Consider the following 16,612-nt stretch of genomic DNA (forward strand, 5'->3'; position numbering starts at 1 on the left):
AATAAGTTTTTTGTTTTTTTTTTTCTGAGATGGAGTCTCACACTGTCACTAGGCTGGAGTGCAGTGGTACAATCTCAGTTCATGCAACCTCCTCCTCCTGGGTTCAAGCGATTCTCCTGCCTCAGCCTCTCAAGTAGCTGGGACTACAGGTGCGCACCACAACGCCCAGCTAATTTTTGTATTTTTAGTAGAGATGGGATTTCACCATGTTGGCCAGGATGATCTCAATCTCTTGACCTTGTGATCTGCCCGCCTCGGCCTCCCAAAGTGCTGGGATTACAGGTGTGAGCCACCGCGCTCAGATGAAATAAGATTTTTTAAAACTTCTAATAAAGTTTTATTTAGCACAACATATACAAAAGATTGTCATTTCAACATAAAATCAATATAAAAGTTAATCATTTTGCAATTATTTTTTGTGGTGAGGGGGAACTAAGTCTTTGAAATCCAGGCTGTAGTTTAAAAGTACATTTCAATTTCACTGTTAATTTTTAAACTGTCATTTAAAAAACCCATAAAAATGTATCATCTTAACCGTTTTTAAGCACACAGTCCAGCACTGTAAAGTATAATCACACTGCTGTGCAGCAGCTCTCCAGAAACTTCATCTTGCAAAATTGAAGCTCTATTCCCATTAAACATTACCTTCCCCCTACCTCAGTCTTTAGCAATCACCTTTCTACTTTGTTTCCATGATTTCAACTACTTTAGATACTTTATATGAGTAAAATCATACAGTATTTGTCCTTTTGTAATTGGCTTATTTTGCTTATGATGTCCTCAAGGTTCATCTATATTGCAACATACGGCAGAATTTTCTTTTTTGAGGCTGCATAATATTCCCTTGTATGTATATGCCAAATTTTGTTTATCCATTCATCTGTTGATAGATATCTACCTCTTGACTATTCTGTGCAAATATCTCTTCAATATTCTGCTGTGAGAAATTTGTTTTTAAAAATGGCCTTTCATAAAATGAACTAAAAGAATGAAGAACATTCAATAAACAAAAATTTGCTAGAAAAATTCAGTAATTTTAGTACATTAAAGGTAAGTATCTTTTGAGAATTTGAGTCAATTTCTTTTTTTTTCTTTAAGATGGAAGTCTCACTCTGTTGCCCAGTCTGGAGTGCAGTGGCACGATCTTGGCTCACTGCAAGCTCTGCCTCCTGGGTTCATGGCATTCTCCTGCCTCAGCCTCCCTAGTAGCTGGGACTACAGGCACCCGCCACCATGCCTGGCTACTTTTTTTCATTTTTATCAGAGACAGTGTTTCACCGTGTTAGCCAGGATGGTCTCTATCTCCTGACCTTGTGATCTACCCGCCTCGGCCTCCCAAAGTGCTGGGATTACAGGTGTAAGCCACCGCACCCAGCCCCGAGTCAATTTCAACATAAAGACTGAAAGCTTAGATTTAAAGATTGTTTGTAAGTTATATTGGGAAAAAATTAAAAGAATCAAAGAAGCCAAATTTACAACTATATCAAAATTGATGGCCAGGTGCAGTGGCTCACGCCTGTAATCCCAGCACTTTGGGAGGCCGAGGCAGGCAGATCACCTGAGGTCAGGAGTTCAAGACCAGCCTGGCTAACATGGTGAAAACCCGTTTCTACTAAAAATACAAAAAATTAGCTGGGCATGGTGGCATGCGCCTGTAATCCCAGCTACTCAGGAGGCTGGGACAGGAGAATCGCTTGAACCTGGGAGGCGGAGTTGCAGTGAGCCAAGATCACGCCACTGCACTCCAGTTTGGGCAACAAGAGCGAAACTCCGTCTCAAAAATGATAAAAACAAAAATAAAAATAAAAATTGGTATTTGGCTTCAAAATTACAACAAATGATCTTCCCAGAAACCTTTAGACCATCATACATACAAATAAAACCAATCAAAAACCTGTCTGATGGCCGGGCGCGGTGGCTCAAGCCTGTAATCCCAGCACTTTGGGAGGCCGAGATGGGTGGATCATGAGGTCCGGAGATCGAGACCATCCTGGCTAACACAGTGAAACCCCATCTCTACTAAAAAAATACAAAAAACTAGCCGGGCGAGGTGGCGGGCACCTGTAGTCCCAGCTACTCGGGAGGCTGAGGCAGGAGAATGGCGTAAACCCGGGAGGCGGAGCTTGCAGTGAGCTGAGATCCGGCCATTGCACTCCAGCCTGGGCAACAGAGCGAGACTTCGTCTCAAAAAAAAAAAAAAAAAAAAAAAAAAAAAAACCTGTCTGCATTTTCTCTATGATGACTGCTCAATAAGCATGGTCAAACACAATCTATGAGCAAGTACCTGCTCAGCTGCTTTTTAAAAAGCTGCCACAGTTTTAATATTTACCCCTGCAGTAAACGCGTCATGTAATTAAAGCTGTGTAATTTTACTGTAATAATTACAAGGCAATAAACTTTGCTTGTCTGATTTGCTAAAATAACTCTCAAAGAGAATATTCTCAGAAAAATGATTACATTAGATAGACTAATAGTAAAGAAACCCCATTGAAACAATACACATAAAGTGTTTACACCTATATACATTATAAATCTTATTCACATACAAATACCAGAATTCAGCACAACCAATCTAGAATATTAATAGTTTAGCACAGATATTACTCAATATCAGAAGTCAATTATTTTTCAAGAGCTTTCTACATATACAGCTACCTAATCTGCCTCTTAACAGAACTTAGTTCTACTGAAATAAACATCACAGAAAATAATTTTTTAAGGTTTTGGGAATCTATGGTCAAAACGTTAAATGGAGAGATAAGGAAAGTGGCAGAGATCAGCTAATGACATAATTTAGTCCTAATCCTTATGAGAATCTGTTCTGTGACCTTGAGTAAGTTACATTAGCCATGTGCTCTGCCAGCCTCTGTAAGTGAAATGGGCTGTTTGTACGGGCTAATACCAATGAATAAGAACCATCTGGAAAAAATTAAGTTAGATCTCTGCCTCACACCATATACAAAATGGAGTAGCGATTCAATTAAACACCTAAATGTAAAAAATAAGGTAGAAAACCTAAATATATTTTATCAGGTTAGGGTAGGAAAGACTTCTCAACGCAAGCATAAAACATAAAAGCCAGAAAGGCTGATTTTGCTATATAAGAATTTAAAAGGTTTGTTGGCATGAAAGATATCGAATGTTAAACAATAAGGACTGAGAGAAAATATTTAAAACATCTCAACAAAGGTTAATAATATCTAAAATGTATAAAGGGCTCCTACAAAGCTATAAAAACAATCCAATAAAAAAGGGAAATATATATAAATAGGTGAGACACAAAATAAATGGCCAATAAACTAACAAAAGATATTTCAACTCATTAGTATGCAGAAGAACATAAATTAAAACAGCAAGAGGCCAGGGGTGATGGGACATGCCTTGTAATCCCAGGATTTTGGGAGGCTGAGGTGGGAGGATTGCTTGAGCCTGAGCCCAAGAGTTTGAGACTAGCCTGGGCAACACAGTGAGGACCTGTTTCTACTTAAAGCAAAAAGAAGTACCTGGGCTTGGTAGTATGTGCCTGTAGTACTAGCTACTCAGAAGTCTAAGGTGGAAGATCGCTGGTGCCCTGGAATTTGAGGTTACAAGTGAGTTACCTCGCTGCAGGTACTGCTGTGTTATCTAGCCTGAGCAACATAGTGAGACCCTGTCAATCAATCAATCAATCAATAAAAATAAAGATATAAGAATAAGGATGTTTCATAAAATATTATTTATAATAATGAAGGAAGTGAGGGCCACCAAAATATCTCTTAGAGAAGAATGACTATAGTGTATCCATTCAACAGAATGTTTGACATGTTTAAAAGAATGAAATAGGCTGCTCCAGGTGGCTCATGCCTATAATCCCAACACTTTGGAGGGCTGAGGCAGGAGGACTCCTTGGGCCTAGAAGCTGGAGACCAGCCTGGACAACAATGTGAGACCTCATTTCTACAAAAAAAATTTTTTTAAATTATTTGAGTACGGTGGTATGCACCTGTAGTCCTAGCCACTCGGGAGGCTGGGGCAAAAAGATCCCATGAGCCCAGGAATTCAAGGTTACAGTGAGCTATGATCACACATTGCACCCTAGCCTAGGTGACAGACTGAGACCTTGTCTCAAAAAAAAAAAAAAAAAAAGACTGAAAATGTGTCAAATTACAAAAGTAAGTCTCAGAAGAATGATGTTGGGAAAAAATCAATTTAATTGTCTTTTTAAAATGTACAGAAAATGTTTAGGAAGATTAGGAAGGGAAGGGTCTCACCTTTATTTCTGCAGTCACAATTACTGTTTGAATGTTTTCTGACAAGCTTATATTACTTTTATTAAAAAATTACTCAGTTCCGGCTGGGCGCGGTGGCTCACGCCTGCAATCCCAGCACTTCGGGAGGTCAAGGCGGGCGGATCACAAGGTCAGGAGATTGAGACCATCCTAGCTAACACAGTGAAACCCCATCTCTACCGAAAATACAAAAAATTAGCTGGGTGTGGTGGTGGGTGCCTGTAGTCCCAGCTACTCGGGAGGCTGAGGCAGGAGAATAGCGTGAACCTGGGAGACGGAGCTTGCAGTGAGCCGAGAGTGTGCCACTGCACTCCAGCCTGGGCAACAGAGTGAGACTCCGTCTCAAAAATATATATATATATATTACTCAGTTCCCAGATTCCCTATCCAGACTGAATCACATTTACAAAGTATAGTAATAATCATTTGCCAACTGCAGTTCTGAGATTTAAAAAAAAATTGTTTTGTAAATATTTTTATTGTTGTTGCCTCAAACAAAAGAACACAGCACCCTTGCTCACAGCACCCTGGAGAAGACTGATTTCTGCTTTATCACTTCAGTATATAATAGCTGACCAGGCCCAGAAAAAAAACAGAAATAGAACAGAATTCATCTGTGAAAAGGCTATGCAGTATGAGACTTGTGAAAACAAAACAAGGGAGAATGGTAAGGATATGATACATGGTGTTCCAACTTGGTGGGGCTGTTTGAAACTCTCTAAAAGAAGTACAGTTTGTACAACATAAAACTTGTGAGAGAATCTGCCCAGCAGTGTTTCCTGAATACCTAAATAAGCTAATTCAGGACAGGGGTTACTAGAGAGGTTTTTAAAGATAAAGACTGGTTTGTTTGGGAAATGGATATCCTTTATAGTACAGAACTTCCATCTGTGTTTTTAAAAATAGGCTTAATGCCATTTTCATTGTTTCCCCCAGTTCCCTCTTTTATTTATTTATTTATTTATTTTTTGGAGACGGAGTTTCGCTCTTGTTGTCCAGGCTGGAGTGCAATGGCGCGATCTCAGCTCACTGCAACCTCCGCCTCCTGGGTTCAAGCAATTCTCCTGCCTCAGCCTCCTAAATAGCTGGGATTACAGGCGTGTGCCACCACGCCTGGCTAATTTTTTATTTTTTTAGTAGAGATGGGGTTTCACCATATTGGTCAGGCTGGTATTGAACTCCCAACCTCAAGTAATCCACAAGCCTTGGCCTCCCAAAGTGCTGGGATTACAGTGAGCCACACCACACCTGGACTACTCCCTCTTGCTCATGAGACTTTGATCTTGACAACTGCAGTTTTACTAACCACAGTATTTTCCAGGAGCATAGCTCCCAAGGATGGCAAAGGATGTGAGAGAGTCGGTAAGATCTGGGTTCAAATCTAAATTGCATTTCAAGCTGCATTACCATGGGCAAGTTACCTACCCTGATCTCTGAGTGAAATGGAGATGAAATGGTGTAATGAGTGAAAATGACAGAGTAAAAAACATTTAAGCAAAGTATCTTGTGCACAGAAAACCCTTAACAAATGGGAGGTATAATTTTTATATGACAGACCTTTGACCAGAGTGTGGGGGTGGAGGGCTGTGCAGTGGACACGGAGAAAAGCACCTGAAGTGTTTCTCTTCTCATTCTACTGGGACTAGATGTCTGGCATTCTAATTTGATAAAGATGAATTGATTCCATCAGCCCATGCAAAATGTAAGTGCATTTGACAGAATACAGCAAAGTTAGGATTTATTTTGTGAGCTATTTTTAAAATTGCCTGGTTAGCAAATTAAACCAGCTGTGAAAATATCCTGGTTTCCATTCACAACAAATACAAGACAAGCCATTTTCCTTTAATGAATCTGGCCTCGTGGCAGCATAGTCCATTCTGCATAATTTATTCCTAAGGGTTTCAAAGACATAATTTTCTTAAGACAGACCAAAATTAAACTGTTTTCTAGGAAAAAAAGTATGAGTGAGAGGAGTTTCTCTCTATAGATTTTTGGTAAATTCCATGAATCACTGGCCATGAATCCATGAATCCAATTTAGGAGACTAATGTCTGAATAAAAAATAGTAGTTATGTCAGTACTTTAAGCAGTCTTAACTGGTTTTCCTTTAAAAGGGCATATGAAAAACCAGTCTGCTCTGCAACACAATTTTTCACATTCTATGACGGACAGAGGAAAAAAATTCACTCACTGCTATCAAAAAGCTACCCAACAGCCTCCCAGCTTCAGGTTTAAAACCAATCACCCCGGCCAGGCGCGATGGCTCACACCTGTAATCCCAGCACTTTGGGAGGCCGAGGCAGGCAGATCACCTGAGGTCAGGAGTTCAAGACCAGTCTGACTAACATGGTGAAACCCCATCTCTCCTAAAAATAGAAAAATTAGCTGGGTGTGGTGGCAGGCAACTGCAGTCCCAGCTATTCAGGAGGCCAAGGAAGGAGAATTGCTTGAACCCAGGAGGCGGAGGTTGCAGTGAGCCGAGACTGCGCCACTGCATTCCAGCCTGGGTGACAGAGTAAGACTCTGTCTCAAAAAAAAAAAAGAAGAAAAAACTAACAACAAACCAATCACCCCTTAAGGAGTTAGGGGAGAGATTCTGAATTATTTAGAATGTTGGCTAAGTTATATTATTTATAATTCCTGTTCCTTTAGGGAAACAATTTGTTATTTAAACAAAGATCAGCAGTGTAAATAACCAAATGGAATAGAATTTCAGGAAGTACTATTCAAATAAATTCACACTTAGATTGCAGGGAAATGTTCTATTAATTTAGTTCACTTCATAAAGACATGCTGAGAAAAGGATGTACCGTTTTATACTTTCTTTGGAAGTCAACGAAACAGAGTTAGTTCAATTTGGAACATACTGAGCCTTAAAGCCTTTGCTACAACATAACATAAATTTTGATTAGGAGAGTGTGGAAAAAACTATAAAGCTAACTTTCTTGTCCTTCCAGTTAGTTGGTCTATAAATAGAAGCAATGCATTAACAGCCACCAAAGCAACTGGTGAGTTCCCCAGTGTCTCTAACGTATACATCTCCGACAAATAGACTATCAGCATGTTGAACCAAAGTGTTTCTGAGGATCTGTAATAGGACTCTTTTTAAATAAACTGTGACTCACTGTTTGCTTTCTTCACCAGGAGGCGGAGTCTTGCCGTGCCCTTCCATTACAAAATCCTCCTGTTCCACCTGCAAAGGCAAGCACCACAGGTCAGCAGCAGTCAGTAACTACAATGCAACTCACTCCAAGAACCCACACCCGCCCTGTGCAAAACCACAGGGCCATTTCACTGTGGTGCACAGAACAGAAGCCTGGGCCAATGGTTTTCAAACTTCTCCTTGAGTGATGAGATTTGCAGAAAAAAGGAAACATGTTGATCAGCAAAACATATAACTCTGACAAAGGATTAGCACCCAGAATATAAAAGAACAGTGATGAATCAATGAGACAAAGACAAAGAACACCTACTAGAAAAATCTGCAAATAACCAAGTAGGAATTTCACTGAAGAGAACACATAAACAGTTCCTAAACATATGAAAAGATATTCAATCTCATGTCAGTCAAGAAAATGCAAATTAAAACTATTTCACAACCACCAGGTTGGCTAAAATTAAAGTCAGGCAATGCCAAGTACTGACAAGGGTATGCAGCAATGGCAACTCTTCTCCACTCCTAGTGGGAGGGACAACTGGTATAGCTACTTCAAAAAGCAGTTTTGTTGGCCAGGCATGGTGGCTCACACCTGTAATCCCAGCACTTTGGGAGGCCGAGGCAGGTGGATCATGAGGTCAGGAGATCGAGACCATCATGGCCAACATGGTGAAACTCCGTCTCTACTAAAAATACAAAAATTAGCCGGACGTGGTGGCATGCACCTGTAGTCCCAGCTACTCAGGAGGCTGAGGCAGAAGAACTGCTTGAAACTGGAAGGCAGAGGTGGCAGTGAGCTGAGATCACGCCACTGCACTCCAGCCTGGGCCCTGGGTGACAGAGCAAGACTCTGTCTCCAAAAAGAAAAAAAAGGTTGCCATTATCTATTACATTTGAAGATGCATTTACTGTACACATTAGTAACTGCACTTATAGGTATATACCCTAGAGAAACTTTTGCATATATACAAAAATATTTATAGTAGAATTACTTTTAACAGAAAAAAAATACAAGAATAAACATCTGTCAACAGTAAAACAGATAAATAGGCTATGGTGTTTCCAGAAAACAGAATACTATATTGCATGAAAACGAATGAACTACAGCTACACACTTCAATCTGGATGAGTTACAAAAAGGTAATCAAGTGAAGGAAGCAAATCACAAAAGAATACATATATAATATGATTCTATAAATATCAAGTCCAAATATATACATATTTTAGAGCAAACTGAAGCAGAAAATATATTTTTTAACCATATATATGTGTATGTAGGCATACATATGTATATACATGCTTTTATTTTATTATTTATTTATTTTTGAGATGGAGTCTCACCCTGTCACCCAGGCTGGAGTGCAATGGCACAATCTTGGCTTACTGCAACCTCCACCTCCCAGGTTCAAATGATTCTCCTGCCTCAGCCTCTCAAGCAGCTGGGATTTCAGGCACCCGTCACCATGTCCAGCTAATTTTTGTGTTTTTCTAGTAGAGACTGAGTTTCACCGTGTTGGCCAGGATGGTCTCCATCTCCTGACCTCGTGATCCACCCACCTTGGCCTCCCAAAGTGCTGGGATTACAGGCGTGAGCCAACGTGCCTGGCCCATGCTTTTATATTTAAAGATAAAAAGAAAAGGCTGAGGGTTATGGCATGACCCTGTAAGTCCCAGTTACTTTGGGGGTTAGAAGCAGGAGAATCAATAGAGCCTAGGAGTTTGAGACTGTAGTGCTCTATGATCACACCTGTGAATAACCACTGCCCTCCAGTCTAGGCAACACAGCGAGACCCTAAGTCTTAAAAAAAAAAAAAAAGCCAATAATTTCTTAATATCAATATTAAATCACTAATATAATTTCATATATGGAATTATTCCCTTTCTTTGATAATTTATAATTTAAATTACTAATTTAAAAATTATTAAAATTTATATTAAATACATATACATTTAAAAAGCCAAATAACATTAATACTACAGGCTGACAAACAAAAACAGCACTTTCCACCCCGCCCCACCTTCACAACATAAGCCTCCATCCTCCCTTCCTCACAATGTAAGTTACCGTTTTTGTTCAACTCAATATTCGGTGCTAACAGTGCTATTATGTAGTAAATATATACAGCTGAATCATATGGAATGCTATAATTAAATTTCCTTTCTTGTATAATTTTGGTTTCCCTGGAACTAATTATTACCACTTCCTCTTCTTATTCTTTTTCCTTTTTTTTTTTGTTCTAGCTTAGTATTTGTTATGTATTTTTCATTAATTCATCCTCAAACTCTCCTACAGAACTGTAAATCTCCTCTTAATCAGTTCAAACACTTCAGGTAATCTGTCAGTTTCAATCCGCCTTGGAAACATCCTCAGGGGTTTCTCCGGCTCCGAACTGGATTGATTGCTCTCTAGGCCACTGAGTCGCTGACATCTCGCCAGGGATGTCTCCTCCTCTTCATCTCTGGAATGCCCTCTCCTCTTTCTCCTAGGCTGGAGCATCTGTTTCCCAGATCCTCTGTCTCTTACGGTTTACTCACTGATTCAGATGGAGTATATATTCCAGTGATTTCCCCATAAAAGGTATATAGAAGGTGAATTTTTTCTGAGACCTTGAATGACTGAAATGTTCTTGTTTTATCCAGACATAACTGACATATACAAACTTATTTATTTATTTATTTATTTGAGACGGAGTCTCGCTCTGTCGCCCGGGCTGGAGTGCAGCGGCCGGATCTCAGCTCACTGCAAGCTCCGCCTCCCGGGTTCACGCCATTCTCCTGCCTCAGCCTCCCCTGTAGCTGGGACTACAGGCGCCCGCCACCTCGCCCGGCTACTTTTTGTATTTTTTTAGTAGATACAGGGTTTCACCGTGTTCGCCAGGATGGTCTCGATCTCCTGACCTCGTGATCCGCCCGCCTCGGCCTCCCAAAGTGCTGGGATTACAGGCTTGAGCCACCGCGCCCGGCAAATTTCTCTTTATCAAGTACCTAGTGTGTGGTATTTTGTTATAGCAGCATAAACAAACTGAGATACTGTGGAACCATCACCACCATCCATCTCCACAATTTTTCCATCTTTCCATCTGAAACTCTGTACCCCTTAAACAGTAACTCCCCAGTCCCTGCTCCCCCCAGTCCCTAAGAAGCACCATTCCACTTTCTGTATCTATGAATCTGACTCCTCCAGGTGCCTTACAGAAGTAGAGTCATACGGTATTTGTCTTTTTGTGACTGGTTTGTTTCACTTAGCATATGTCGTCAATATTCATCTATGTTGTAGCATGTGTCAGAGTTTCCTTCCCTTTGTAAGGCTAAATAATATTCCATTGGCCGGGCGCGGTGGCTCAAGCCTGTAATCCCAGCACTTTGGGAGGCCGAGACGGGCGGATCACGAGGTCAGGAGATCGAGACCATCCTGGCTAACACGGTGAAACCCCGTCTCTACTAAAAAATACAAAAAAACTAGCTGGGCGAGGTGGTGGGCGCCTGTAGTCCCAGCTACTCGGGAGGCTGAGGCAGGAGAATGGCGTAAACCCGGGAGGCAGAGCTTGCAGTGAGCTGAGATCCAGCCACTGCACTCCAGCCTGAGTGACAGAGCAAGAATTGGTCTCAAAAAAGAAAGCGTTTCTTGTTCAGGCACAACGGCTTATGCCTGTAATCCCAGCACTTTGGGAGGCCGAGGCAGGTGGATTACGTGAGGTTAGGAGTTCAAGACCAGCCTGGCCAACATGGCGAAACCCTGTCTCTACTCCAAAAACAAAAAAAAAATTAGCTGGGCATGGTGGTGGGCACCTGTAATCCCAGCTACTCAGGAGGCTGAGGTAGGAGAACTGCTAGTGAGAGGAGGTTGCAGTGAGCTGAGATTGCGCCACTGCACTCCAGCCTGGGTGACAGAGCGAGACTCTGCCTCAAAAAAATAAAAAAGCCCAAGAGCAGCCGGGCATGGTGGCACATGCCTGTAATCCCAGCTACTTGGGAGGCTGAGGTAGGAGAATCCTTGAATCCAGGAGGCAGAGGAGGCAGAGGTTGTAGTGAGCCAAGATCATGCCATTGGTGTCCAGCCTGGTCAACAAGAAAGAAACTCCGTCTCAAAAAAAAACAAAAAAATACAGCATTTCTCACATATTATTACATGAAAGCTTCCTTCACATCATTCAGGCATCAGCTCTAGGGCCATCTCTTTGATCCAGGGTGATCTTCCCTACCAGCCCAGCTGAAATGCTTCCACACTCACTCCCCAGCATCACACATATCACTACCTGAAAGGCTTATTTGTTCATGTGTCTTACTGTCTCTCTCCCCAGCTACGAATGCAAACTTCTTGAGGCAGAGACTTTGAATGTCTTATTCACCAGAAGCCTGGCACAACAAAGTTGTCTGACCAGGATGTGCTGTCTGTCTGATACCTGTTTCCCTTTCTCCTACTACTCCCTAAGCATTTATTTCCCTAGATTCTGTGCTTGGACCTCTTTCCTCTCATTCTGCCACAGCAATTTCATGTAATCTCACAGTTTCCACTATTAAATTTGAGTGATCCCAATTCTGTTTCCAGCCCTAACCTATCATGTTTCTAGCCCCACAGTTTCATCAGGTCGAATGACATTGCCACACAGATAATACGCCAGCATTTCAAACTCTGTGCTCCGTACAGAATGCATCCTATTCACTCTCAAACCCGTTTTTGTTTTGTTTTGTTTTGAGACGGAGTCTCGCTCTGTCACCAGGCTGAAGTATAGTGGTGTGATCTTGACTCACTGCAACCTCCGCCTCCTGGGTTCAAGCGATTCTCCTGCCTCAGCCTCCTGAGTAGCTGGGATTACAGATGTCCGCCACCACACCCAGCTAATTTTTGTATTTTTAGTAGAGATGGGGTTTCACCATGTTGACCAGGATGGTCTCGATCTCTTGACCTTGTGATCCGCCTGCCTTAGCCTCCCAAAATGCTGGAATTACAGGCGTAAGCCACCAAGGCCGGCCGATTTATCATTTTCTCTTTCCTCAACATCAAATAAATTGCTAAATCCTATCCATTTTATAAGTGTTTCCAACCACTTCCTCTATTGCAGATACTGCAGTTAAAAAGAAAATGTATATATTTTTTGAAAGCTGAGAAGTCAGCTGATATAATGGATAAAAGAATATTTAACATGGTCTCAACAGACTAAGGAGATAGGTGGAAGCTCCTAATTTTTTTTTTTAATTTAAGTATAATTCACAAGCAGAAAAATACACACACTTTAAGTGTAGAGCTCAGTGAATTTTATTTTTCTCTCATTTTCTCTCTACTTTTGAGACAGGGTCTCATTCCATCACCCAGGCTGGAGTGCAACGGCACAACTGTGACTCACTGAAGCCTTGACATCCTGGATTCAAGTGATTCTCCCACCTTAGCCTCCCAAATAGCTGGGACCACAGGCCTGTGCCAGCACACCCAGATAATTAAAAAAAAAAAAAAAATTTTTTTTGTATAGATAGATAGGGTCTCTCTGCCCAGGCTGGTCTGAAACTCCTGGGCTGAAGTGATCCTCCAGTCTTGGCCTCCCAAAGTGCTGGGATTACAGGCATGAGCTACTGAGTCTAGCCTTAATGATTAATTTTAGATATGGTTGTACCTTCAAGCAACATATAGATTGAGACAGAAAATTTCCATCTCCCCAGAAAACTGCTACATGTCCCTTCCCTTGAAGATCCCCCTATTACTATAAATGGGGTTGACATGTTCGTAATCTTTATATCACTGGGATCTGACAGTATGTACCACTTTTATATTTACCTTTTTTCACTAGGTATAATGTTTCTGAGACTTATCCATGTTGTTATACTGATCAAGAGTTCTTTTTTTTTTTTTTTTTGAGATGGAGTCTCGCTCTGTCGCTGGAGCGCACAATCTCGGCTCACTGCAAGCTCTGCCTTCTGGGTTCATGTCATTCTCCTGCCTCAGCTTCCCGAGCAGCTGGGACTACAGGCGCCCGCCACCACACCCAGCTAATTTTTTGTGTTTTTAGTACAGATGGGGTTTCACTGTGTTAGCCAGGATGGTCTCAATCTCCTGACCTCGTGATCCACCCAGCTGGGCCTCCCAAAGTGCTGGAATTATAGGGGTGAGCCACCGTGCCCAGCCAAGAGTTCAATTTTTAAACTCAGTAGTGTTCCATTGCACTGACAAACTATAATTTGTTTATTCATTAGACAGACAGCTGGCTATTTCCAGTTTGGAGCTGCTATAAATAAAGATGCCATGAGCATTTTCATATAATGTGTTTTTGCAAATCTATGCAGTCATTTCTATGGAGTATACACCTAAGAGAATGTTTGCCTTCTAGGGTGGAAGTTCATTTAACTTTATTTAGAAGCTTATGAAACAGTTCTTTAAGTGGTTGTATCATTTCGCACTCCTTCCAACAATGTCTAAAAGTTCCAGTTGCTCCACATTCTTGGCAACACCTGATATTATTAGTCTTTTGAACTGTAGCCATTTTGGTGAGTGTATAACAGCCTTACATTATAGTTTTAATTTCTATTTTGCTCATGAATAATGTTGAACATCTGTGTTTTCACAACCATCGGGATGTCTTATTTTGTGAAATGCCTAGTCTTTTGCCCATTTTTGTTGTTTGACCTTTTCTAACTGATTTTTGGTAATTCTTTACATACTCTGGATACGAGACTTTTATTGGAAAGATGTATTGCAGGCCAGGCGCGGTGGCTCACGCCTGTAATCTCAGCACTTTGGGAGGCCAAGGCGGGCGGATCACGAGGTCAGGAGATCGAGACCATCCGGGGTAACACGGTGAAACCCCATCTCTACTAAAAATACAAAAAATTAGACAGGCGTGGTGGCAGGTGCCTGTAGTCTCAGCTACCTGGAGGCTGAGGCAGGAGAATTAAGTGATCCCAGGAGGTGGAGGTTGCAGTGAGCTGAGATCCCGCCACTGTACTCCAGCCTGGGCGACAGAGCAAGACTCTGTCTCAAAAATGATGTATTGCAAACGTTTTTTCCCAATCTATAGTTTTCTATATTTTTATTTTATTTTATTTTTTACAGTCAAGGTCTTGCTGTGTCACCCAGGCTGGAGTGCAGTGGTGTGATCATAGCTCATTGCAGCCTCAACCTCTAGGGCTTAAGTGATTCTTCCACCTTAGCCTCCTAGGTAGCTAGGACTACAGGAGTGCATCACCACACCCAACTAATTTTAAAACATATTTCTGTAGCCTCGGGGTCTTGCCATGCTGTCCAGGCTGGTTTCAAACTCCTGGCCTCAAGTGATTCTCCCACCTTGGCCTCCCAAAATACTGGGACTACAGACATAAGCCACTGTACCCAGCCTTTTTCCACATTCTTAATGGTGTCAGTTGTTCAACAGAGGTTTAAAATGTTCCATGAAATTCAACTGAACAACGGTTCTCTTTTACAGTTAGTGCTTCTTGCATGTTACCAAGAAATGTTCATACCCTCCCCAAGGTCATGAATGCAGACATCTCTTCTGTGGCCATCCAAAGGCTTCAACGTTTTAGCTCCCCCTGTTAGCTCTGTGATCCACCTCAAATTGCGTTTTGCATATAGTATGTGACATAGAGGTCATGGTTTATACATTTCCACGTGGTTATCCAATTCCTCCAGCACCTTTTCCTCACTGAATTACATTAATCTTTTGATTTTTTTTTTTTTTTATTGTGAAGTCTTATGCTTTAGGTTCAAAAGAATCAATTATACTACTATAGGTTAGGCATACAATAATAGCAGTGTATGGACAATGTGGTTGACTTCTGAAAAAAAGAAACACTTCTTGCTTAGCTATAGAACCACAGATTTTAACTGATAACATATTTTAATATCCTTTGAAGCTTATTTTGACCATGTGATTAAATTCTAGTCAAAGAGATATAAGCAGGATGTAAAGTGCAGCTTCCACAAAGTCTTCCTAAGAAAGTGGCAAGTTTTCTCCTTTCTGCTACATGGAACACAGTTAAGAATGGCTATTGTTATTTTTTATTTTAGCCATTCTAGTGGATGTGAAATGCTATCTCACTGTGGTTTTGATTTGCACTTTGCATGCTTTTTAAAGCAAAGATGCCTAAGCCCTACTGGGCTTAATGAAACAGAATCTTAAGAGTTAGAATCTGGTGGCTGTGCATGGTGGCTCATGCCTGTAATCCTGGTGCTGTGGGAAGCCAAGGTATGAAGATCACTTGAGGCCAGGAGTTTGAGACCAGCCTGGGCAACATAGTGGAGACCCATCTCTAAAAAAAAAAAAAAAAAAAAAAATTAGCTAGGTGTGGTGGCACATGCCTGTAGTACTAGCTACTCAGGAGGCTGAGGTGGGCGGATCCTTTGAACCCAGGAGTTCAAGGCTCAGCGAGCTATGATCCCACCACTGCACTCCAGCCTGGATGACAGAGTGAGACTTCTGCTTCAAAAACAAAAACAAGAAAAAAACAGTTGGGACCTGGGATCTCTATTTTCTTTACAAGCACCCCACGTGACTCTCATGCAATAGTAGGCAGACTACAGTTGAACAAAGGGGCAGTCAGAGGAGTGAGAACCGGTGAATTTTTAAAATTTTCTTTAAGAGGTAAGGCACTTACAGACTTCAGAGTAGGATTACAGCTGAGGAAGGAGGAAAGGGATTGGCTTGGGAAAGGGCTACACAGAGGCCCTCAACTATTAACTATATCCTTATTTTATTTCTTTAAAAAAGAGATAAATTTGATCCCAGCACTTTGGGAGGCCAAAGTGGGGGAATCACTTGAGGTCAGGAGTTTGAGACCTGCCTGGGGCAGCATGGTCTCTACTGAAAATACAAAAATTAGCTGGGCATGGTGGTGTGTGCCTGTAGTCCCAGCTACTCGAGAAGCTAAGGTGGGAGCATCGCCTGAACCCAGGAGGTGGAGGTTGCAGTGAGTTGAGATCGTGCCACTGCATTCCAGCCTAGGCAACAGTGAGGCCGCCTCAAAAGAAAAAATAAAGAAGAAAAAAGGATAGAATTTGAGTTCACCACCCATGGAAAGAAGTTAACTCCACTTTGCTCAATAAATTCATTAATTAAAAAAAAAAAAAGACAGAGAAATTTGTTTTTTTTTTTTTTTGAAGAGAGAGAAATTTGAAGCAAATATGACAAAGCAAGTATGTTAAATCTTGTTGATGGTTAAGTGGGTGTATCTGTTATTTTATTCTCTGTACTTTGCTACA

General features: G+C 41.3%; 1 protein-coding gene across 3 annotated transcripts in view; it reads right to left on the reverse strand.

Annotated features, from left to right (window-relative positions):
- The window catches only part of TNRC6B (trinucleotide repeat containing adaptor 6B), a 281,982-nt gene that overhangs the window by 170,831 nt on the left and 94,539 nt on the right, over positions 1–16,612 (reverse strand). For 2 of the 3 annotated variants that reach the window (XM_033233864.1, XM_033233870.1), the window contains one exon: positions 7,394–7,461. The exons of the other annotated variant lie outside the window; for it this stretch is intronic. In XM_033233864.1, the coding sequence (XP_033089755.1) occupies positions 7,394–7,461 (68 nt within the window). The remainder of the gene's footprint in view (positions 1–7,393; positions 7,462–16,612) is intronic. 3 annotated transcript variants of the gene reach the window in all.

Source organism: Trachypithecus francoisi, unplaced genomic scaffold (assembly GCF_009764315.1).
Source record: "Trachypithecus francoisi isolate TF-2019V2 unplaced genomic scaffold, Tfra_2.0 Lachesis_group14, whole genome shotgun sequence".
NCBI classification, from domain to species: domain Eukaryota; kingdom Metazoa; phylum Chordata; class Mammalia; order Primates; family Cercopithecidae; genus Trachypithecus; species Trachypithecus francoisi.